Below are 25,590 nucleotides of genomic sequence, written 5' to 3'. Positions count from 1 at the left end.
TGGGGTACAGTACTGGTGGGGACAGGTCTGTCGCTGTATAACACTGGGGTACAGTACTGGTGGGGACAGGTCTGTCACTGTGTAACACTGTGGTACAGTACTGGTGGGGACAGGTCTGTCACTGTATAACACTGGGGTACAGTACTGGTGGGGACAGGTCTGTCACTATAACACTGGGGTACAGTACTGGTGGGGACGGGTCTGTCACTGTATCACACTGGGGTACAGTACTGGTGGGGACAGATCTGTCGCTGTATAACACTGGGGTACAGTACTGGTGAGGACAGGTCTGTCGCTGTATAACACTGGGGTACATTACTGGTGGGGACAGGTCTGTCACTGTATAACACTGGAGTACAGTACTGGTGGGGACAGGTCTGTCACTGTATAACACTGGGGTACAGTACTGGTGGGGACAGGTCTGTCGCTGAATAACACTGGGGTACAGTACTGCTGGGGACAGGTCTGTCACTGTATAACACTGGGGTACAGTACTGGTGGGGACAGGTCTGTCACTGTATAACACTGGGGTACAGTAATGGTGGGGACAGGTCTGTCACTGTATAAGACTGGGGTACAGTACTGGTGGGGACGGGTCTGTCACTGTATAACACTGGGGTACAGTACTGGTGGGGGACGGGTCTGTCACTGTATAACACTGGGGTCCAGTACTGGTGAGGACAGGTCTGTCACTGTATAACACTGGGGTACAGTACTGGTGGGGACGGGTCTGTCACTGTATAACACTGGGGTACAGTACTGGTGAGGACAGGTCTGTCACTGTATAACACTGGGGTACAGTACTGGTGGGGATGGGTCTGTCACTGTATAACACTGGCGTACAGTACTGGTGGGGACAGGTCTGTCACTGTGTAACACTGGGGTACAGTACTGGTGGGGACAGGTCTGTCACTGTGTAACACTGGGGTACAGTACTGGTGAGGACAGGTCTGTCACTGTATAACACTGGGGTACAGTACTGGTGGGGACAGGTCTGTCACTGTATAACACTGGGGTACAGTACTGGTGGGGACAGGTCTGTCACTGTGTAACACTGGGGTACAGTACTGGTGGGGACAGGTCTGTCACTGTGTAACACTGGGGTACAGTACTGGTGAGGACAGGTCTGTCACTGTATAACACTGGGGTACAGTACTGGTGGGGACGGGTCTGTCACTGTGTAACACTGGGGTACAGTACTGGTGAGGACAGGTCTGTCACTGTATAACACTGGGGTACAGTACTGGTGGGTACAGGTCTGTCACTGTATAACACTGGGGTACAGTACGGGTGAGGACAGGTCTGTCACTGTATAACACTGGGGTACAGTACTGGTGGGTACAGGTCTGTCACTGTATAACACTGGGGTACAGTACTGGTGAGGACAGGTCTGTCACTGTATAACACTGGGGTACAGTACTGGTGGGTACAGGTCTGTCACTGTATAACACTGGGGTACAGTACTGGTGGGTACAGGTCTGTCACTGTATAACACTGGGGTACAGTACTGGTGGGTGAGGGTCTGTCACTGTATAACACTGGGGTACAGTACCGGTGGGGACAGGTCTGTCGCTGTATAACACTGGGGTACAGTACTGGTGGGTGAGGGTCTGTCGCTGTGTAACACTGGGGTACAGTACCGGTGGGGACAGGTCTGTCGCTGTATAACACTGGGGTACAGTACTGGTGGGTGAGGGTCTGTCGCTGTGTAACACTGGGGTACAGTACTGGTGGGTACAGGTCTGTCACTGTATAACACTGGGGTACAGTACTGGTGGGGACAGGTCTGTCGCTGTGTAACACTGGGGTACAGTACTGGTGGGTACAGGTCTGTCACTGAATAACACTGGGGTACAGTACTGGTGAGGACAGGTCTGTTGCTGAATAACACTGGGGTACAGTACTGGTGAGGACAGGTCTGTCACTGAATAACACTGGGGTACAGTACTGGTGGGTACAGGTCTGTCACTGAATAACACTGGGGTACAGTACTGGTGAGGACAGGTCTGTCCCTGTATAATACTGGGGTACAGTACTGGTGAGGACAGGTCTGTCACTGTATAACACTGGGGTACAGTAATGGTGGGGACAGGTCTGTCACTGTATAAGACTGGGGTACAGTACTGGTGGGGACGGGTCTGTCACTGTATAACACTGGGGTACAGTACTGGTGGGGGACGGGTCTGTCACTGTATAACACTGGGGTCCAGTACTGGTGAGGACAGGTCTGTCACTGTATAACACTGGGGTACAGTACTGGTGGGGACAGGTCTGTCACTGTATAACACTGGGGTCCAGTACTGGTGAGGACAGGTCTGTCACTGTATAACACTGGGGTACAGTACTGGTGGGGACAGGTCTGTCACTGTATAACACTGGGGTACAGTACTGGTGAGGACAGGTCTGTCACTGTATAAGACTGGGGTACAGTACTGGTGGGGACGGGTCTGTCACTGTATAACACTGGCGTACAGTACTGGTGGGGACAGGTCTGTCACTGTGTAACACTGGGGTACAGTACTGGTGGGGACAGGTCTGTCGCTGTATAACACTGGGGTACAGTACTGGTGGGGACAGGTCTGTCACTGTGTAACACTGTGGTACAGTACTGGTGGGGACAGGTCTGTCACTGTATAACACTGGGGTACAGTACTGGTGGGGACAGGTCTGTCACTATAACACTGGGGTACAGTACTGGTGGGGACGGGTCTGTCACTGTATCACACTGGGGTACAGTACTGGTGGGGACAGATCTGTCACTGTATAACACTGGAGTACAGTACTGGAGGGGACAGGTCTGTCGCTGTATAACACTGGGGTACAGTACTGGTGAGGACAGGTCTGTCGCTGTATAACACTGGGGTACATTACTGGTGGGGACAGGTCTGTCACTGTATAACACTGGAGTACAGTACTGGTGGGGACAGGTCTGTCACTGTATAACACTGGGGTACAGTACTGGTGGGGACAGGTCTGTCGCTGAATAACACTGGGGTACAGTACTGCTGGGGACAGGTCTGTCACTGTATAACACTGGTGTACAGTACTGGTGGGGACAGGTCTGTCACTGTATAACACTGGGGTACAGTAATGGTGGGGACAGGTCTGTCACTGTATAAGACTGGGGTACAGTACTGGTGGGGACGGGTCTGTCACTGTATAACACTGGGGTACAGTACTGGTGGGGGACGGGTCTGTCACTGTATAACACTGGGGTCCAGTACTGGTGAGGACAGGTCTGTCACTGTATAACACTGGGGTACAGTACTGGTGGGGATGGGTCTGTCACTGTATAACACTGGCGTACAGTACTGGTGGGGACAGGTCTGTCACTGTGTAACACTGGGGTACAGTACTGGTGGGGACAGGTCTGTCACTGTGTAACACTGTGGTACAGTACTGGTGGGGACAGGTCTGTCACTGTATAACACTGGGGTACAGTACTGGTGGGGACAGGTCTGTCACTGTGTAACACTGGGGTACAGTACTGGTGGGGACAGGTCTGTCACTGTGTAACACTGGGGTACAGTACTGGTGAGGACAGGTCTGTCACTGTATAACACTGGGGTACAGTACTGGTGGGGACGGGTCTGTCACTGTGTAACACCGGGGTACAGTACTGGTGAGGACAGGTCTGTCACTGTATAACACTGGGGTACAGTACTGGTGGGTACAGGTCTGTCACTGTATAACACTGGGGTACAGTACTGGTGAGGACAGGTCTGTCACTGTATAACACTGGGGTACAGTACTGGTGGGTACAGGTCTGTCACTGTATAACACTGGGGTACAGTACTGGTGAGGACAGGTCTGTCACTGTATAACACTGGGGTACAGTACTGGTGGGTACAGGTCTGTCACTGTATAACACTGGGGTACAGTACTGGTGGGTACAGGTCTGTCACTGTATAACACTGGGGTACAGTACTGGTGGGTGAGGGTCTGTCACTGTATAACACTGGGGTACAGTACCGGTGGGGACAGGTCTGTCGCTGTATAACACTGGGGTACAGTACTGGTGGGTGAGGGTCTGTCGCTGTGTAACACTGGGGTACAGTACCGGTGGGGACAGGTCTGTCGCTGTATAACACTGGGGTACAGTACTGGTGGGTGAGGGTCTGTCGCTGTGTAACACTGGGGTACAGTACTGGTGGGGACAGGTCTGTCGCTGTGTAACACTGGGGTACAGTACTGGTGGGTACAGGTCTGTCACTGAATAACACTGGGGTACAGTACTGGTGAGGACAGGTCTGTTGCTGAATAACACTGGGGTACAGTACTGGTGAGGACAGGTCTGTCCCTGTATATTACTGGGGTACAGTACTGGTGGGTACAGGTCTGTCACTGAATAACACTGGGGTACAGTACTGGTGGGTACAGGTCTGTCACTGAATAACACTGGGGTACAGTACTGGTGAGGACAGGTCTGTTGCTGAATAACACTGGGGTACAGTACTGGTGAGGACAGGTCTGTCCCTGTATATTACTGGGGTACAGTACTGGTGGGGACAGGTCTGTCACTGTATAACACTGGAGTACAGTACTGGAGGGGACAGGTCTGTCGCTGTATAACACTGGGGTACAGTACTGCTGGGGACAGGTCTGTCACTGTATAACACTGGGGTACAGTACTGGTGGGGACAGGTCTGTCACTGTATAACACTGGGGTACAGTAATGGTGGGGACAGGTCTGTCACTGTATAAGACTGGGGTACAGTACTGGTGGGGACGGGTCTGTCACTGTATAACACTGGCGTACAGTACTGGTGGGGACAGGTCTGTCACTGTGTAACACTGGGGTACAGTACTGGTGGGGACAGGTCTGTCGCTGTATAACACTGGGGTACAGTACTGGTGGGGACAGGTCTGTCACTGTGTAACACTGGGGTACAGTACTGGTGGGGACAGGTCTGTCACTGTATAACACTGGGGTACAGTACTGGTGGGGACAGGTCTGTCACTATAACACTGGGGTACAGTACTGGTGGGGACGGGTCTGTCACTGTATCACACAGGGGTACAGTACTGGTGGGGACAGATCTGTCACTGTATAACACTGGAGTACAGTACTGGAGGGGACAGGTCTGTCGCTGTATAACACTGGGGTACAGTACTGGTGAGGACAGGTCTGTCGCTGTATAACACTGGGGTACATTACTGGTGGGGACAGGTCTGTCACTGTATAACACTGGAGTACAGTACTGGTGGGGACAGGTCTGTCACTGTATAACACTGGGGTACAGTACTGGTGGGGACAGGTCTGTCGCTGAATAACACTGGGGTACAGTACTGCTGGGGACAGGTCTGTCACTGTATAACACTGGTGTACAGTACTGGTGGGGGACGGGTCTGTCACTGTATAACACTGGGGTCCAGTACTGGTGAGGACAGGTCTGTCACTGTATAACACTGGGGTACAGTACTGGTGGGGACAGGTCTGTCACTGTATAACACTGGGGTCCAGTACTGGTGAGGACAGGTCTGTCACTGTATAACACTGGGGTACAGTACTGGTGGGGACAGGTCTGTCACTGTATAACACTGGGGTACAGTACTGGTGAGGACAGGTCTGTCACTGTATAAGACTGGGGTACAGTACTGGTGGGGACGGGTCTGTCACTGTATAACACTGGCGTACAGTACTGGTGGGGACAGGTCTGTCACTGTGTAACACTGGGGTACAGTACTGGTGGGGACAGGTCTGTCGCTGTATAACACTGGGGTACAGTACTGGTGGGGACAGGTCTGTCACTGTGTAACACTGTGGTACAGTACTGGTGGGGACAGGTCTGTCACTGTATAACACTGGGGTACAGTACTGGTGGGGACAGGTCTGTCACTATAACACTGGGGTACAGTACTGGTGGGGACGGGTCTGTCACTGTATCACACTGGGGTACAGTACTGGTGGGGACAGATCTGTCGCTGTATAACACTGGGGTACAGTACTGGTGAGGACAGGTCTGTCGCTGTATAACACTGGGGTACATTACTGGTGGGGACAGGTCTGTCACTGTATAACACTGGAGTACAGTACTGGTGGGGACAGGTCTGTCACTGTATAACACTGGGGTACAGTACTGGTGGGGACAGGTCTGTCGCTGAATAACACTGGGGTACAGTACTGCTGGGGACAGGTCTGTCACTGTATAACACTGGGGTACAGTACTGGTGGGGACAGGTCTGTCACTGTATAACACTGGGGTACAGTAATGGTGGGGACAGGTCTGTCACTGTATAAGACTGGGGTACAGTACTGGTGGGGACGGGTCTGTCACTGTATAACACTGGGGTACAGTACTGGTGGGGGACGGGTCTGTCACTGTATAACACTGGGGTCCAGTACTGGTGAGGACAGGTCTGTCACTGTATAACACTGGGGTACAGTACTGGTGGGGACGGGTCTGTCACTGTATAACACTGGGGTACAGTACTGGTGAGGACAGGTCTGTCACTGTATAACACTGGGGTACAGTACTGGTGGGGATGGGTCTGTCACTGTATAACACTGGCGTACAGTACTGGTGGGGACAGGTCTGTCACTGTGTAACACTGGGGTACAGTACTGGTGGGGACAGGTCTGTCACTGTGTAACACTGGGGTACAGTACTGGTGAGGACAGGTCTGTCACTGTATAACACTGGGGTACAGTACTGGTGGGGACAGGTCTGTCACTGTATAACACTGGGGTACAGTACTGGTGGGGACAGGTCTGTCACTGTGTAACACTGGGGTACAGTACTGGTGGGGACAGGTCTGTCACTGTGTAACACTGGGGTACAGTACTGGTGAGGACAGGTCTGTCACTGTATAACACTGGGGTACAGTACTGGTGGGGACGGGTCTGTCACTGTGTAACACTGGGGTACAGTACTGGTGAGGACAGGTCTGTCACTGTATAACACTGGGGTACAGTACTGGTGGGTACAGGTCTGTCACTGTATAACACTGGGGTACAGTACGGGTGAGGACAGGTCTGTCACTGTATAACACTGGGGTACAGTACTGGTGGGTACAGGTCTGTCACTGTATAACACTGGGGTACAGTACTGGTGAGGACAGGTCTGTCACTGTATAACACTGGGGTACAGTACTGGTGGGTACAGGTCTGTCACTGTATAACACTGGGGTACAGTACTGGTGGGTACAGGTCTGTCACTGTATAACACTGGGGTACAGTACTGGTGGGTGAGGGTCTGTCACTGTATAACACTGGGGTACAGTACCGGTGGGGACAGGTCTGTCGCTGTATAACACTGGGGTACAGTACTGGTGGGTGAGGGTCTGTCGCTGTGTAACACTGGGGTACAGTACCGGTGGGGACAGGTCTGTCGCTGTATAACACTGGGGTACAGTACTGGTGGGTGAGGGTCTGTCGCTGTGTAACACTGGGGTACAGTACTGGTGGGGACAGGTCTGTCGCTGTGTAACACTGGGGTACAGTACTGGTGGGTACAGGTCTGTCACTGAATAACACTGGGGTACAGTACTGGTGAGGACAGGTCTGTTGCTGAATAACACTGGGGTACAGTACTGGTGAGGACAGGTCTGTCCCTGTATATTACTGGGGTACAGTACTGGTGGGTACAGGTCTGTCACTGAATAACACTGGGGTACAGTACTGGTGGGTACAGGTCTGTCACTGAATAACACTGGGGTACAGTACTGGTGAGGACAGGTCTGTCCCTGTATAATACTGGGGTACAGTACTGGTGAGGACAGGTCTGTCACTGTATAACACTGGGGTACAGTACTGGTGGGGACAGGTCTGTCACTGTATAACACTGGGGTACAGTACTGGTGGGTACAGGTCTGTCACTGTATAACACTGGGGTACAGTACTGGTGGGTACAGGTCTGTCACTGTATAACACTGGGGTACAGTACTGGTGGGTGAGGGTCTGTCACTGTATAACACTGGGGTACAGTACCGGTGGGGACAGGTCTGTCGCTGTATAACACTGGGGTACAGTACTGGTGGGTGAGGGTCTGTCGCTGTGTAACACTGGGGTACAGTACCGGTGGGGACAGGTCTGTCGCTGTATAACACTGGGGTACAGTACTGGTGGGTGAGGGTCTGTCGCTGTGTAACACTGGGGTACAGTACTGGTGGGGACAGGTCTGTCGCTGTGTAACACTGGGGTAGAGTACTGGAGGGGACAGGTCTGTCGCTGTGTAACACTGGGGTACAGTACTGGTGGGGACAGGTCTGTCGCTGTGTAACACTGGGGTACAGTACTGGTGGGTACAGGTCTGTCACTGTATAACACCGGGGTACAGTACTGGTGGGTGAGGGTCTGTCGCTGTGTAACACTGGGGTACAGTACTGGTGAGGACAGGTCTGTTGCTGAATAACACTGGGGTACAGTACTGGTGAGGACAGGTCTGTTGCTGAATAATGCTGGTGTTTATTGTATAAAATGATAGGAACAGATTAATCATAAATAAACTCACCGGCCCCACAAACCCCAGTAATCCTGTTCGGACAAAGGGATATTCACCGACAGGAGCTCCTGCAGAGGTGACAGGGATGACCTGTGAATCAAGGAGATGGATAAGTGCAGGGGAGAGAGAAAGGGTGAGGGACAGAGTGGGAGAGAGAGAGAGAGAGAGAGGGGGAACGGGACGAGAGGGGGAATGGGAAGAAGGGCAGAGATATCTTCATGGACTTTTCGACTCTCTGCTTCACTATCAACTACACGGCCAATTATTGCTCCATCAGCAAATTTCCCAAACACACCTCCCAGATTGGATCCATCCTGCCACATTAGCTTTCATCTTACTGATCAATCTGCCATGTGGGACCTTGTCAAATGCCATACTAACGTCCATGTAAACCACATCCACTGCACTAGCCTCATCAATCCTCCTTGTTACTACCTCAAAGAATTCAATTAAGTTAGTGAGGCATGACCTTCCCTGAACAAATCCATGCTGACTATCCCTGATTAATCCGTGCTTTTTCTAACTGACAGTTTATCCTGTCCCTCCGAATCGATTCTAATAATTTACCCACCACCGAGGTCTCACTGACCAGCCGATAATTATTTGGCCTATCCCTCGCACCCTTTTTGAACAATGGTACAGTGTTCGCAGACCTCCAATTCTCTGGTATCCTCGCCCGTATCCAGTGAGGATTTGAACATGATCCTCAGAGCATCTGCTATTTCCTCCCTGGCTTCCTTTAACAACCTGGGATACAATCCATCTGACCCTGGAGATTTATCCACTTTCAATGATGTCAGACCCTCCAGTACTTCCTCTCTCATTATGCTTATCGTATCTAAAACAACCTGGGATACAATCCATCTGACCCTGGAGATTTATCCACTTTCAATGATGTCAGACCCTCTCGTACTTCCTCTCTCATTATGCTTATCGTATCTAAAACAACCTGGGATACAATCCATCTGACCCTGGGGATTTATCCACTTTCAATGATGTCAGACCCTCTCGTACTTCCTCTCTCATTATGCTTATCGTATCTAAAACAACCTGGGATACAATCCATCTGACCCTGGGGATTTATCCACTTTCAATGATGTCAGACCCTCCAGTACTTCCTCTCTCATTATGCTTATCGTATCTAAAAACTCATTCAGAGCCCTGCACACATCTTCTGCATCCACTCAAGTTCCCTTGTACATCTCTGAAAGGCCCTACCCTTTCCTTAGTTATCCTCTTGCTCTTGATGTACTGATTAAACATCTTTGGGTTTTCCTTGATTTTACCTGCCAATAATTTCTCATGTCCTCCATTTGCTTTTCTAATTTCCATTTTTACTTCACCCCCTGCATTTTCTATACTCCTCTGGGCTTTCTGAAGCATTAAGTTTTTTGTGATCGTCAAAAGCTTTCTTTTTCTGCTTTATCTTACCCGGTAAGCTTCTAGATAACCAGGGGGCTCTAGATTTGGCCGTACCACCCTTTATCTTAGTGGGTACATGCCTCCGCTGTGCTCGTAGTATCTCGCTTTTGAATGCCTCCCACTGGTTTGCCACTGATTTTCCTTCCAGCAGCTTACTATCCAGTCCACTTGCACCAGGTCACCTCTCAGCTTCGTAAAGCTTGCCTTCCCGCAATTTAGAACTTTTACTCCTGTTTTATCTTTCTCCTTCTCCATGATTATGCCAAAACTTACTGTATTATGGTCACTATTTCCAAAATGGTCACCCACCGCTACTTCATCCGCCTGCCCACCAGCTTCATTACCGAAGACTAAATCTAGAAATGCGTCCCCCCTCTCGTTGGGCTTGTTACGTGCTGGCTAAAAAAGTTCCCTTGAACGCAGTTCAAGAATTTTGTCCCTTCTGTGCCCTTCACACTGTTTGTATCCCAGTTGATATTGGGGTAGTTGAAATCCCCAACTATTATTGGCCTATTGTTTTTGCGCTCAGAAATCTGCCTACATATTTGTTCCTCTATTTCCATCTCACTATTTGGGGATCTATAATACACTCCTAGTAGTGTGGCTGCCCCTTTTTTCTTTCCGAGCTCAAACAACATGGCCTCGTTTGATGATTCATTTAGTATATCATCCCACCTCACAGCTGATATTGATTCCTTAACTAATAATGCTACACCCCCTCCTTTTTTAACCCCCTCTCTAGCCTGCCTGAAAACTCTATATCCAGGGATGTTTAGCTGCCATTCTTGCCCCTCTTTAAGCCAAGCTTCCGTTATAGCGACGATATCATGTTGCCTTGTGTCTATCTGTGCCCTCAGCTCAACGCCTTTATTCGCTATACTCCTTGCACTTAAAATAAACTCCCTTTAACACTGACAAATTCCTGTGCTGTACACTTTCTAACCTTTGCTTCTTCTGTCTTTCAGAGTCACTTGCTAATTTTCTCCCTCCCGTTCCCTGCCATTCGGCCCCACCTGTTCCGTGCCGGTCTCCTGCTCCGCAAAAGCCTCCTCCCGCCCCGTACTTCATCTCCCCCACCCACCCCATCACCATATCCTTCTACTCCTTTCTCCCTCGTGTGTGGAGACTGGAACTGTGCACAGTGCTCCAAGTGTGGGTCTAACCGAGGGATACAGAGACTGGAACTGTGCACAGTGCTCCAAGTGTGGGTCTAACCGAGGGATACAGAGACTGGAACTGTGCACAGTGCTCCAAGTGTGGTCTAACTGAGGGATATGGAGACTGGAACTGTGCACAGTGCTCCAAGTGTGGTCTAACCGAGGGATAGAGAGACCGGAACTGTGCACAGTGCTCCAAGTGTGGATCTAACCGAGGGATACGGAGACTGGAACTGTGCACAGTGCTCCAAGTGTGGTCTAACCGAGGGATAGAGAGACCGGAACTGTGCACAGTGCTCCCAGTGTGGTCTAACTGAGGGATAGAGAGACTGGAACTGTGCACAGTGCTCCAAGTGTGGGTCTAACTGAGGGATGTTGAGGTTAGGGACAGATGTTTGATTACTCTAGGTCAAGTCGGCATAAGGAGGGAGGAAGTGTTGGGTATTCTAAAAGGCATTAAGGTGGACAAGTCCCCAGGTCCGGATGGGATCTATCCCAGGTTACTGAGGGAAGCGAGAGAGGAAATAGCTGGGGCCTTAACAGATATCTTTGCAGCATCCTTAAACACGGGTGAGGTCCCGGAGGACTGGAGAATTGCTAATGTTGTCCCCTTGTTTAAGAAGGGTAGCAGGGATAATCCAGGTAATTATAGACCGGTGAGCCTGACGTCAGTGGTAGGGAAGCTGCTGGAGAAGATACTGAGGGATAGGATCTATTCCCATTTGGAAGGAAATGGGCTTATCAGTGATAGGCAACATGGTTTTGTGCAGGGAAGGTCATGTCTTACCAACTTAATAGAATTCTTTGAGGAAGTGACAAAGTTGATTGATGAGGGAAGGGCTGTAGATGTCATATACATGGACTTCAGTAAGGCGTTTGATAAGGTTCCCCATGGCAGGCTGATGGAGAAAGTGAAGGCGCATGGGGTCCAAGGTGTACTAGCTAGATGGATAAAGAACTGGCTGGGCAACAGGAGACAGAGAGTAGCAGTGGAAGGGAGTTTCTCAAAATGGAGACGTGTGACCAGTGGTGTTCCACAGGGATCCGTGCTGGGACCACTGTTTGTGATATACATAAATGATTTGGAGGAAAGTATAGGTGGTCTGATTAGCAAGTTTGCAGACGACACTAAGATTGGTGGAGTAGCAGATAGTGAAGGGGACTGTCAGAGAATACAGCAGAATATAGATAGATTGGAGAGTTGGGCAGAGAAATGGCAGATGGAGTTCAATCAGGGCAAATGCGAGGTGATGCATTTTGGAAGATCCAATTCAAGAGTGAACTATACAGTAAATGGAAAAGTCCAGGGGAAAATTGATGTACAGAGAGATTTGGGTGTTCAGGTCCACTGTTCCCTGAAGGTGGCAACGCAGGTAAATAGAGTGGTCAAGAAGGCATACGGCATGCTTTCCTTCATTGGACGGGGTATTGAGTACAAGAGTTGGCAGGTCATGTTACAGTTGTATAGGACTTTGGTTCGGCCACATTTGGAATACTGCGTGCAGTTCTGGTCGCCACATTATCAAAAGGATGTGGATGCTTTGGAGAGGGTGCAGAGGAGGTTCACCAGGATGTTGCCTGGTATGGAGGGCGCTAGCTATGAAGAGAGGTTGAGAAGATTAGGATTATTTTCATTAGAAAGACGGAGGTTGAGGGGGGACATGATTGAGGTGGACAAAATCATGAGAGGTATAGACAGGGTGGATAGCAAGAAGCTTTTTCCCCCAGAGTGGGGGATTCAATTACTAGGGGTCACGAGTTCAAAGTGAGAGGGGAAAAGTTTAGGGGGGATATGCGTGGAAAGTTCTTTACGCAGAGGGTGGTGGGTGCCTGGAACGCGTTGCCAGCGGAGGTGGTAGATGCGGGCACGATGGCGTCTTTTAAGATGTATCTAGACAGATACATGAATGGGCAGGAAGAAAAGAGATACAGAACCTTAGAAAATAGGCGATATGTTTAGAGAGAGGATCTGGATCGGCGCAGGCTTGGAGGGCTGAAGGGCCTGTTCCTGTGCTGTAATTATCTTTGTTCTTTGTTTTGTTGGATATGGAGACTGGAACTGTGCACAGTGCTCCAAGTGTGGTCGAACCAAGGGATATGGAGACTGGAACTGTGCACAGTGCTCCAAGTGTGGTCTAACCGAGGGATATAGAGACCGGAACTGTGCACAGTGCTCCAAGTGTGGTCTAACTGAGGGATAGAGAGACCGGAACTGTGCACAGTGCTCCGAGTGTGGTCTAACTGAGGGATAGAGAGACTGGAACTGTGCACAGTGCTCCAAGTGTGGTCTAACCGAGGGATATGGAGACTGGAACTGTGCACAGTGCTCCAAGTGTGGTCTGCCCGAGGGATATGGAGACTGGAACTGTGCACAGTGCTCCAAGTGTGGTCTAACCGAGGGATATGGAGACTGGAACTGTGCACAGTGCTCCAAGTGTGGTCTAACTGAGGGATAGAGAGACTGGAACTGTGCACAGTGCTCCAAGTGTGGTCTAACCAAGGCTCTACACAAGTTTAACATAATGTCTCTGCTGTTCGATTCTATCCATCTCGGAATGAACCCCAGTGATAGTTTTTTTTTGTGGCCTTGTTAATCTGTGTCGATACATTTAATGATCTGTGTCTCCGTACCCCCAGATCTCTCTGCTCCTCTACCCCATTCAGATTCCGTGCTCCAAGAAGTATCTGACCCCCCCCCATTATCCTTTCTACCAAAATGCACCACCTCACGCATTTCGATAGGGAAGTTCATTTGCCATCTCTCGGTCTCAGGTCGCTGCCGACCAGTGGGCAGTTACTCACTCACCTCGAAGACGCTCTTGGTGACCCCGGGGAGCCCGTAGTACGAACAGTTGCCGGCCGGGGAACTCGTGCAGATCTCCCCGATCTCGTCGGTCTTGCATAGCTGGGGTGCGCCCTCAAGCTTCACAGTGCACAAGGTGGCTGAGAAAACACAGGGAAAACATGAGAAATGTTCCAAACTGCGGAGCCGGGCAAGTCACCGTTTCCCCATGGGGACTGACCCCCACCCCCCTCCCTCCTCACTGGGGGGAATGGGTCTCCTCATGGGGACTGACCCCCCACCCCCTCCCTCCTCACTGGGGGGAATGGGTCTCCCCATGGGGTCTGACCCCTCCTCACTGGGGGCGCAGGTTACAAAGGCACTGACACCCCCCCCCCCCACCCCCCCGACGTACCTCCGGGCATCACGTGGCCCACGTCCTGTACGGTCAGCGCCGAGTTCTTGTCCTCAGTGTTCACCCGGATCACACCAACGCTGAGGCCGCCCATGGAAAGAATGGCGCGTCCGGGAACCGGCGTTCCGTTCTGTCCGGGCCTGGGAAAACCAATTCGCAGAGTCAGCAGCGCCTCCCGATAACCCGGGGGGGGGGAAGAGCCCCGCGTCAGGGCACCCGTCCAATTCAAACCCCAGTGTCAACATCGCAATGCAACCAATCTATGTAAACCAGTCACACTGCAGTTGCACCCACTGCACTGGTGGCAGCGCTGTAGCCTCTCCCAGCTCACACTGTGACCAATGAGAGAGAGGGAGAGAGAGTGTCCACCACCTCCCTCTGACATTACCATCGCCCACCATCGACATCCCGGGGCAGGGCGGTTCACCATTGATTAGAAACTGAACTGGAGTCGCCATATAAATACCGTGGCTACAAGAGCAGGTCAGAGGCTAGGAATCCTGCGGCGAGTAATTCACCTCCTGACTCCCCAAAGCCTGTCCACCATCTACAAGGCACAAGTCAGGAGTGTGATGGAATACTCTCCACTTGCCTGGATGGGTGCAGCTCCAACAACACTCAAGAAGCTCGACACCATCCAGGACAAAGCAGCCCGCTTGATTGGCACCCCATCCACTAACATTCACTCCCTCCACCACCGACGCACAGTGGCAGCAGTGTGTACCATCTACAAGATGCACTGCAGCAACCCACCAAGGCTCCTTCGACAGCACCTTCCAAACCCGCGACCTCTACCAACTAGAAGGACAAGGGCAGCCAATGCATGGGAACACCACCACCTGCAAGTTCCCCTCCAAGTCACACACCATCCTGACTGGGAACTATATCGGCCGTTCCTTCACCGTCGCTGGGTCAAAATCCTGGAACTCCCTCCCTAACAGCACTGTGGGTGTCACCTACCCACACGGACTGCAGCGGTTCAAGAAGGCAGCTCACCACCACCTTCTCAAGGGCAGTTTGGGGACGGGTAATAAATGCTGGCCTGGCCAGCGACGCCCACATCCCCGTGAACGAATAAACAAACAAACTCGGCAACTCTAGTTGAATAACTGGCGGAGGTCGTTGCGCTGGATCAGAGGAGCTCGGATTGGGGATCGGAGGCTGGCCCAGAGTGCGACGGTACCTGCGGATTGCCACTGTCAGTCCCTCCGGGGAGGTCGCACACGGGCAGATGACCTCTGGCTTCAGGCCGTGACTCTGGAAGACGTTGAGGAAAGCATCGCAGGACGACACCGACCCTGGAACGTAACAGAGCGACGTCAGATACAACACAGGGGGAGGGATAGACTGGGAAAGGGACAGAGTGAGAGAGCGAGTGAGAGGAGTGAGGGAGACAGAGCAAGAGAAACAGATGGAGGGACAGAGTGAGAGAGCGCGAGGGGGAACGAGAGACAGCAGCAGCGAACGAGAGAACGAGACAGAACAAGATAGAGCAAGAAAGAGACAGAGTGAGAGAGCCAAAGTGAGACAGTGAGAGAGATACAGAGCGAGAGAGTGATGGAGTGAGAGAGCGATAGAGAGATAGTGAGAGAGAGCGAGAATGAGAGAGAGAGACACAGAGCAAGAGAGAGAGAGAGAGAGAGACAGAGCGACAGAACAGAGAGAGAGTGAGAGCGAGATACAGTGAGAGAGATGCAGAGAGACAGAGGGAAAGATAGAGTGAGAGAGAGACAGCGAGAAAGATCGAGACAGAGAGGGAGAGACAGAGACAGAGGGCGAGACGGAGAGAGAGCAAAAGAGAGAGAGCGAGAGCAAGAGAGCGAGAGCAAGAGAGCGAGAGCAAGAGAGCGAGAGCAAGAGAGCGAGAGCAAGAGAGCGAGAGCAAGAGAGCGAGAGCAAGAGAGCGAGAGCAAGAGAGCGAGAGCAAGAGAGCGAGAGCGAGAGAGAGCGAGAGAGAGAGAGAGCGAGAGCGAGAGAGCGAGAGCGAGAGCGAGAGCGAGAGAGAGAGAGAGAGCGAGAGCGAAAGCGAGAGCGAGCGCGAGCGCGAGAGAGAGAGCGCGAGAGAGAGAGCGCGAGAGAGAGAGCGCGAGAGAGAGAGCGCGAGAGAGAGAGCGCGAGAGAGAGAGCGCGAGAGAGAGAGCGCGAGAGAGAGAGCGCGAGAGAGAGAGCGCGAGATGAGAGAGCGCGAGAGAGAGAGCGCGAGAGAGAGAGCGCGAGAGAGAGAGCGCGAGAGAGAGAGCGCGAGAGAGAGAGCGCGAGAGAAAGCGCGAGAGAGAGCGCGAGAGAGAGCGCGAGCGAGAGCGAGAGCGAGCGCGAGAGCGAGCGCGAGCGAGAGCTGAGAGCGAGAGCGAGAGCGAGAGAGAGAGCGAGAGAGAGAGAGAGAGAGGAGAGCGAGAGAGAGAGCGAGAGCGAGAGAGAGAGCGAGAGCGAGAGCGAGAGAGAGAGCGAGAGAGAGAGAGAGAGCGAGAGAGAGAGCGAGAGAGCGAGAGAGAGAGAGAGACAGAGAGAGAGGGAGAGACAGAGAGAGAGGGAGAGACAGAGAGAGAGGGAGAGACAGAGAGAGAGGGAGAGACAGAGAGAGAGGGAGAGAGACAGAGAGAGAGACAGAGAGGGAGAGAGAGAGGGAGTGAGAGAGGGAGAGAGAGAGGGAGGAGAGAGGAGGGAGAGAGGGAGGGAGAGAGAGGGAGGGAGAGAGGGAGGGAGAGAGGGAGGGAGAGAGGGAGGGAGGAGAGAGGGAGGGAGAGGAGGAGGGGGAGAGAGGGAGGGAGAGAGGGAGGGAGAGAGGGAGGGAGAGATGGAGGGAGAGAGGGAGGGATAGAGAGGGAGGGAGGGATAGAGAGAGAGGGAGGGAGAGAGAGAGAGGGAGGGAGAGAGGGAGAGGGAGGGAGAGAGGGAGGGAGAGAGAGGGAGGGAGAGAGGGAGGGAGAGAGGGAGGGAGAGAGGGAGGGAGAGAGGGGAGGGAGAGAGGGAGGGAGAGAGGGAGGGAGAGAGGGAGGAGAGAGGGAGGGAGAGAGGGAGGGAGAGAGGGAGGGAGAGAGGGAGGGAGAGAGGGAGGGAGAGAGGGAGGGAGAGAGGGAGGGAGAGAGGGAGGGAGAGAGAGGGGGATAGAGAGAGAGGGAGGGATAGAGAGGGAGGGAGGGATAGAGAGGGAGGGAGGGATAGAGAGAGAGGGAGGGAGGGATAGAGAGAGAGGAGGAGGGAGGAGAGAGAGAGAGGGAGGGAGAGAGAGAGAGGGAGGGAGAGAGAGAGAGGGAGGGAGAGAGGAGGGAGAGAGGGGAGGGAGAGAGGGAGGAGAGAGGGAGGGAGAGAGGGAGGGAGAGAGGGAGGAGAGAGAGGGAGGGAGAGAGGGAGGGAGAGAGGGAGGGAGGAGAGGGAGGGGAGAGAGGGAGGGAGGGAGGGAGGGAGAGAGGGAGGGAGAGAGGGAGGTGAGAGAGGGAGAGAGAGAGGGAGAGAGAGAGGGGAGAGAGAGAGAGGGAGAGAGAGAGGGAGTGAGAGGGAGTGAGAGGGAGAGGGAGGGGAGAGGGAGAGGGAGAGGGAGGGAGAGAGAGGGAGAGAGGGAGAGAGAGAGGGAGAGAGGAGAGGGAGAGAGAGGGGAAAGAGAGGGGGAGAGAGAGGGGGAGAGAGAGGGGGAGAGAGAGAGGGGGAGAGAGAGGGGGAGAGAGAGGGGGAGAGAGAGGGGGAGAGAGAGGGGGAGAGAGAAGGGGAGAGAGAGAGGGGGAGAGGGAGGGAGGGGAGAGGGAGGGGGAGAGGGAGGGGGAGAGGGAGGGGGAGAGGGAGGGGGAGAGGGAGGGGGAGAGGGAGGGGGAGAGGGAGGGGGAGAGGGAGGGGGAGAGGGAGGGGGAGAGGGAGGGGGAGAGGGAGGGGGAGAGGGAGGGGGAGAGGGAGGGGGAGAGGGAGGGGGAGAGGGAGGGGGAGAGGGAGGGGGAGAGGGAGGGGGAGAGGGAGGGGGGAGAGGGAGGGGGAGAGGGAGGGGGAGAGGGGAGGGGGAGAGGGAGGGGGAGGGGAGGGGGAGGGGGAGAGGGAGGGGAGGGGGAGGTGGGAGAGGGAGAGGGAGAGGGGGAGGGGAGGGGGGAGAGGGAGAGGGAGAGGGGAGAGGGAGGGGGAGAGAGAGGGGGAGAGAGAGGGGGAGAGAGAGGGGGAGAGAGAGGGGGAGAGAGAGGGGGAGAGAGAGGGGGAGAGAGAGGGGGAGAGAGAGGGGGAGAGAGAGGGGGAGAGAGAGGGGGAGAGAGAGGGGGAGAGAGAGGGGGATAGAGAGAGGGAGTGAGAGGGAGAGAGAGATAGAGACAGGGAGGGAGAGAGGGAGGGGGAGAGAGGGAGGGGGAGAGAGGGAGGGGGAGAGAGAGGGGGAGTGAGAGGGAGAGAGAGATAGAGACAGGGAGGTGAGAGAGGGAGGGATAGAGAGAGAGAGGGAGGGAGGGAGAGAGGGTGGGAGAGAGGGAGGGGAGAGAGGGAGGGAGTGAGAGGGAGAGAGAGGGAGAGAGAGGGAGAGAGAGGGAGAGAGAGGGAGACAGGGAGAGAGAGGGAGAGAGAGGGAGAGAGAGGGAGAGACAGGGAGAGACAGGGAGGGACAGGAGGGACAGGGAGGGACAGGGAGGGACAGGAGGGACAGGGAGGGACAGGGAGGGACAGGGAGGGAGAGAGGGAGGGAGAGAGAGAGGGAGGGAGAGAAAGAGGGAGGGAGAGAGGGAGGGAGGGAGAGAGGGAGGGAGGGAGAGAGAGAGGGAGAGAGGGAGGGAGAGAGGGAGGAGAGAGGGAGGGAGAGAGGGAGGGAGAGAGGGAGGTGAGAGAGGGAGGGAGAGAGGGAGGGAGAGAGGGAGGGAGAGAGGGAGGGAGAGAGGGAGGGGAGAGAGGGAGGGAGAGAGGGAGGGAGAGAGAGGGAGGGAGAGAGGGAGGGAGAGAGGGAGGGGAGGAGAGAGGAGGGAGGGAGAGAGAGAGGGAGGGAGAGAGAGAGAGGGAGGGAGAGAGAGGGAGGGAGAGAGAGAGGAGGGAGGGAGAGAGAGAGAGAGAGGAGAGAGAGAGAGAGAGAGAGAGAGAGAGAGAGAGAGAGGAGAGAGAGAGAGAGAGGGAGAGAGAGAGAGAGAGAGGAGGGAGAGAGAGAGAGGGAGGGAGAGAGAGGGCGAGTCTCCAGCTGCAGACGGAGGGAGGCCCGAGGTTTACTCACAAGGATTGGCACCATCAGCCACGATGAGAACGCGGAGGGGAGCCCAGGTTGACATCCCTGTGGTCACGGTGAGCCATCATGGCCCAGTGGAGGTCACGGCACTTCACCAGCGCGACCTTTGCTGTGGGAGAGACGGGCAGGACGTCAGAACCCTTCACAAAGAGCGACGGTCAGACGGATTCTGAGCCCGCACCCACCCCCCCACCCCACCCCAAACCCCGAGCCACGTACGGAGATATCAGGGACAGGCGGTCGAGAGCTCGGTCAGAGAGGGAGGGTTTTAAGGAGGGTGGGAAAGGAGAGACAGAGAGTGGGGAGAGGGGCGGAGAGGTTCGGGGAGGGGGGATTCCAGAGCTCGGGGCCACCCCCAGGCGGCTGAAGGCACGGCCGCCAATTGCGGAGGGACGGGAATCGGGGGTGGGGGGGGGAGGAAAACGCTGGAGGCTGGGATCGGAGGAGCAGTGCGGAGATCTCGAAGGGTCGTAGGGGGCCGGAGGAGGTTACGGAGGTAGGGAGAGGGGGGGTAGGAACAGGATTAGAATACAGGGACGTGAGTTTTAAAACTGAGGGACCCCGTGGGGAGGCTCCAGCGAGCGCAGAGGTGGGCGAACGGGAGGGAGGGGTGGGGGGGGGGGGGGGGAAAAGAGGTCTCGGGGGAGCGGTCAGTGACCCTCTTACCTTTATGCGCCTGGACCCTCTGCACCCAGGAGAGAGGGGCGGCCTTCATCAGGGCGTAGGGCACACTGACTGTGTGGATCCTGTTCATCAGGCTCTGCAAAGGGCGGAAACGGAGAGTAAACCTCACAGCCGGGAAGGGGGGAGCGGGAAAATCCAGCCACCCCCCCCTCCCCCCATCCAGTAATTCACTCCCGGTCAGTTAGTGTGTGTCCCAGGACAGTGTGGTCACTCCCGGTCAATTAGGGATTGCCCCAGGACAGTGTGGTCACTCGTGGTCAGTTAGTGTGTGTCCCAGGACAGTGTGGTCACTCCTGGTCAGTTAGGGATATGTCCCAGGACAGTGTGGTCACTCCCGGTCAATTAGGGATTGTCCCAGGACAGTATGGTCACTCCAGGACAGTGTGGTCACTCCCGGTCAATTAGGGATTGTCCCAGGACAGTGTGGTCACTCCCGGTCAATTAGGGATTGTCCCAGGACAGTGTGGTCACTCCAGGACAGTGTGGTCACTCCCGGTCAGTTAGGGATTGTCCCAGGACAGTGTGGTCACTCCAGGACAGTGTGGTCACTCCTGGTCAGTTAGCCCCAGGACAGTGTGGTCACTCCCGGTCAATTAGGGATTGCCCCAGGACAGTGTGGTCACTCCAGGACAGTTAGGGAGTGTCCCAGGGCAGTGTGGTCACTCCTGGTCAGTTAGTGTGTGTCCCAGGACAGTGTGGTCACTCCCGGTCAGTTAGGGAGTGTCCCAGGACAGTGTGGTCACTCCCGGTCAATTAGGGATTGCCCCAGGACAGTGTGGTCACTCCAGGACAGTTAGGGAGTGTCCCAGGACAGTGTGGTCACTCCAGGACAGTTAGGGAGTGTCCCAGGGCAGTGTGGTCACTCCTGGTCAGTTAGTGTGTGTCCCAGGACAGTGTGGTCACTCCCGGTCAGTTAGGGAGTGTCCCAGGACAGTGTGGTCACTCCAGGACAGTTAATGTGTGTCCCAGGACAGTGTGGTCACTCCTGGTCAGTTAGGGATTTCTCCAGGACAGTGTGATCACTCCTGGTCAGTTAGGGAGTGTCCCAGGACAGTGTGATCACTCCTGGTCAGTTAGGGAGTGTCCCAGGACAGTGTGGTCACTCCCGGTAAGTTAGGGAGTGTCCCAGGACAGTGTGGGTCACTCCCGGTCAATTAGGGATTGCCCCAGGACAGTGTGGTCACTCCAGGACAGTTAGGGAGTGTCCCAGGACAGTGTGATCACTCCTGGTCAGTTAGGGAGTGTCCCAGGACAGTGTGGTCACTCCCGGTCAATTAGGGATTTCTCCAGGACAGTGTGGTCACTCCAGGACAGTTAGTGTGTGTCCCAGGACAGTGTGGTCACTCCTGGTCAGTTAGGGATTGCCCCAGGGCAGTGTGGTCACTCCCGGTCAGTTAGGGATTTCTCCAGGACAGTGTGATCACTCCTGGTCAGTTAGGGAGTGTCCCAGGACAGTGTGATCACTCCTGGTCAGTTAGTGTGTGTCCCAGGACAGTGTGGTCACTCCTGGTCAGTTAGGGATTTCTCCAGGACAGTGTGATCACTCCTGGTCAGTTAGGGAGTGTCCAGGACAGTGTGATCACTCCTGGTCAGTTAGGGAGTGTCCCAGGACAGTGTGATCACTCCTGGTCAGTTAGGGAGTGTCCCAGGGCAGTGTGGTTACTCCTGGACAGTTAGTGTGTGTCCAGGGCAGTGTGGTCACTCCTGGTCAGTTAGGGAGTGTCCCAGGACAGTGTGGTCACTCCTGGTCAGTTAGGGAGTGTCCCAGGGCAGTGTGGTTACTCCTGGACAGTTAGTGTGTGTCCCAGGACAGTGTGATCACTCCTGGTCAGTTAGGGAGTGTCCCAGGACAGTGTGGTCACTCCTGGTCAGTTAGGGATTGCCCCAGGGCAGTGTGGTCACTCCCGGTCAGTTAGGGAGTGTCCCAGGGCAGTGTGGTTACTCCTGGACAGTTAGTGTGTGTCCCAGGGCAGTGTGGTCACTCCTGGTCAGTTAGGGAGTGTCCCAGGACAGTGTGGTCACTCCAGGACAGTTAGTGTGTGTCCCAGGACAGTGTGATCACTCCTGGTCAGTTAGGGAGTGTCCCAGGACAGTGTGGTCACTCCTGGTCAGTTAGGGATTGCCCCAGGACAGTGTGATCACTCCCGGTCAGTTAGGGAGTGTCCAGGGCAGTGTGGTTACTCCTGGACAGTTAGTGTGTGTCCCAGGGCAGTGTGGTCACTCCTGGTCAGTTAGGGAGTGTCCCAGGACAGTGTGGTCACTCCAGGACAGTTAGTGTGTGTCCAGGACAGTGTGATCACTCCTGGTCAGTTAGGGAGTGTCCCAGGACAGTGTGGTCACTTCCTGGTCAGTTAGGGATTGCCCCAGGACAGTGTGATCACTCCTGGTCAGTTAGGGAGTGTCCAGGACAGTGTGGTCACTCCAGGACAGTTAGTGTGTGTCCCAGGACAGTGTGGTCACTCCTGGTCAGTTAGGGATTTCTCCAGGACAGTGTGGTCACTCCCAGTCAGTTAGGGAGTGTCCCAGGACAGTGTGGTCACTCCCGGTCAATTAGGGATTTCTCCAGGACAGTGTGGTCACTCCAGGACAGTTAGTGTGTGTCCCAGGACAGTGTGATCACTCCTGGTCAATTAGGGAGTGTCCCAGGACAGTGTGGTCACTCCAGGACAGTTAGTGTGTGTCCCAGGACAGTGTGGTCACTCCCGGTCAGTTAGGGAGTGTCCCAGGACAGTGTGGTCACTCCTGGACAGTTAGTGTGTGTCCCAGGACAGTGTGATCACTCCTGGTCAGTTAGGGAGTGTCCCAGGACAGTGTGATCACTCCTGGTCAATTAGGGAGTGTCCCAGGACAGTGTGGTCACTCCAGGACAGTTAGTGTGTGTCCCAGGACAGTGTGGTCACTCCCGGTCAGTTAGGGAGTGTCCCAGGACAGTGTGGTCACTCCTGGACAGTTAGTGTGTGTCCCAGGACAGTGTGGTCACTCCCGGTCAATTAGGGATTGCCCCAGGACAGTGTGATCATTCCCGGTCAATTAGGGAGTGTCCCAGGACAGTGTGATCATTCCCGGTCAATTAGGGAGTGTCCCAGGACAGTGTGGTCACTCCAGGACAGTTAGTGTGTGTCCCAGGACAGTGTGGTCACTCCCGGTCAGTTAGGGAGTGTCCCAGGACAGTGTGATCATTCCCGGTAAATTAGGGAGTGTCCCAGGACAGTGTGGTCACTCCAGGACAGTTAGGGAGTGTCCCAGGACAGTGTGGTCACTCCCGGTCAGTTAGGGATTTCTCCAGGACAGTGTGATCACTCCTGGTCAGTTAGGGATTGCCCCAGGGCAGTGTGGTCACTCCCGGTCAGTTAGTGTGTGTCCCAGGACAGTGTGGTCACTCCCGGTCAATTAGGGAGTGTCCCAGGACAGTGTGATCACTCCTGGTCAGTTAGGGAGTGTCCCAGGACAGTGTGGTCACTCCAGGACAGTTAGTGTGTGTCCCAGGACAGTGTGGTCACTCCCGGTCAGTTAGGGAGTGTCCCAGGACAGTGTGATCACTCCTGGTCAGTTAGGGATTGCCCCAGGACAGTGTGATCACTCCTGGTCAGTTAGGGATTGCCCCAGGGCAGTGTGGTCACTCCCGGTCAGTTAGGGAGTGTCCCAGGACAGTGTGGTCACTCCAGGACAGTTAGGGAGTGTCCCAGGACAGTGTGGTCACTCCCGGTCAGTTAGGGATTTCTCAGGACAGTGTGATCACTCCTGGTCAGTTAGGGATTGCCCCAGGGCAGTTGTGGTCACTCCCGGTCAGTTAGGGAGTGTCCCAGGACAGTGTGGTCACTCCAGGACAGTTAGGGAGTGTCCCAGGACAGTGTGGTCACTCCAGGACAGTTAGTGTGTGTCCCAGGACAGTGTGGTCACTCCTGGTCAGTTAGTGTGTGTCCCAGGACAGTGTGGTCACTCCCGGTCAATTAGGGATTGCCCCAGGACAGTGTGGTCACTCCAGGACAGTTAGGGAGTGTCCCAGGACAGTGTGATCACTCCTGGTCAGTTAGTGTGTGTCCAGGACAGTGTGGTCACTCGTGGTCAATTAGGGATTGCCCCAGGACAGTGTGGTCACTCCAGGACAGTTAATGAGTGTTCCAGGACAGTGTGATCACTCCCGGTCAATTAGGGATTGCCCCAGGACAGTGTGGTCACTCGTGGTCAATTAGGGATTGCCCCAGGACAGTGTGGTCACTCCAGGACAGTTAGGGAGTGTCCCAGGACAGTGTGGTCACTCGTGGTCAATTAGGGATTGCCCCAGGACAGTGTGGTCACTCCAGGACAGTTAATGAGTGTCCCAGGACAGTGTGATCACTCCGGTCAATTAGGGATTGCCCCAGGACAGTGTGGTCACTCCCGGTCAATTAGGGATTGCCCCAGGACAGTGTGGTCACTCCAGGACAGTTAGGGAGTGTCCCAGGACAGTGTGGTCACTCCTGGTCAGTTAGTGTGTGTCCCAGGACAGTGTGGTCACTCGTGGTCAATTAGGGATTGCCCCAGGACAGTGTGGTCACTCCAGGACAGTTAATGAGTGTCCCAGGGCAGTATGGTCACTCCCGGTCAATTAGGGATTGCCCCAGGACAGTGTGGTCACTCCCGTCAGTTAGGGAGTGTCCCAGGACAGTGTGGTCACTCCCGGTCAGTTAGGTCAGTTAGGGAGTGTCCCAGGACAGTGTGGTCACTCTCGGTCAGTTAGGGATTGCCCCAGGACAGTGTGGTCACTCGTGGTCAATTAGGGATTGCCCCAGGACAGTGTGGTCACTCCAGGACAGTTAGTGAGTGCCCCAGGACAGTGTGGTCACTCCCGGTCAATTAGGGATTGCCCCAGGACAGTGTGGTCACTCGTGGTCAATTAGGATTGCCCCAGGACAGGGTGGTCACTCCAGGACAGTTAGGGAGTGTCCCAGGACAGTGTGGTCACCCCAGGACAGTTAGGGATTTCTCCAGGGCAGTATGGTCACTCCCGGTCAATTAGGGATTGCCCCAGGACAGTGTGGTCACTCGTGGTCAATTAGGGATTGCCCCAGGACAGTGTGGTCACTCCAGGACAGTTAGTGAGTGCCCCAGGACAGTGTGGTCACTCCCGGTCAATTAGGGATTGCCCCAGGACAGTGTGGTCACTCGTGGTCAATTAGGGATTGCCCCAGGACAGGGTGGTCACTCCAGGACAGTTAATGAGTGTCCCAGGGCAGTATGGTCACTCCCGGTCAGTTAGGGATTGCCCCAGGACAGTGTGGTCACTCGTGGTCAATTAGGGATTGCCCCAGGACAGTGTGGTCACTCCAGGACAGTTAGTGAGTGCCCCAGGACAGTGTGGTCACTCCCGGTCAATTAGGGATTGCCCCAGGACAGTGTGGTCACTCGTGGTCAATTAGGGATTGCCCCAGGACAGTGTGGTCACTCCAGGACAGTTAATGAGTGTCCCAGGGCAGTATGGTCACTCCCGGTCAGTTAGGGAGTGTCCCAGGACAGTGTGGTCACTCTTGGTA

General features: G+C 54.5%; 1 protein-coding gene across 1 annotated transcript in view; it reads right to left on the bottom strand.

The window, feature by feature from the left end:
• The window catches only part of LOC137359394 (disco-interacting protein 2 homolog B-A-like), a gene marked incomplete at its 3' end in the record, with an annotated part of 29,021 nt that extends 8,874 nt beyond the window's left edge, over positions 1–20,147 (bottom strand). The window contains exons 1-6 of the mRNA XM_068025375.1: positions 20,060–20,147; positions 19,382–19,502; positions 15,404–15,518; positions 14,221–14,360; positions 13,830–13,966; positions 8,454–8,534 (exon numbers count right to left, since the gene is read on the bottom strand). Of these exons, the coding sequence (XP_067881476.1) occupies positions 8,454–8,534; positions 13,830–13,966; positions 14,221–14,360; positions 15,404–15,518; positions 19,382–19,436 (528 nt within the window). The remainder of the gene's footprint in view (positions 1–8,453; positions 8,535–13,829; positions 13,967–14,220; positions 14,361–15,403; positions 15,519–19,381; positions 19,503–20,059) is intronic.
• Between the last annotated feature and the right edge of the window lie 5,443 nt (positions 20,148–25,590).

This window comes from Heterodontus francisci, unplaced genomic scaffold, assembly GCF_036365525.1.
Source record: "Heterodontus francisci isolate sHetFra1 unplaced genomic scaffold, sHetFra1.hap1 HAP1_SCAFFOLD_2068, whole genome shotgun sequence".
NCBI lineage: Eukaryota > Metazoa > Chordata > Chondrichthyes > Heterodontiformes > Heterodontidae > Heterodontus > Heterodontus francisci.
The sequence above is the reverse complement of the archived record's forward strand: the minus strand, read 5'-3'. Positions and strand labels throughout refer to the sequence as shown.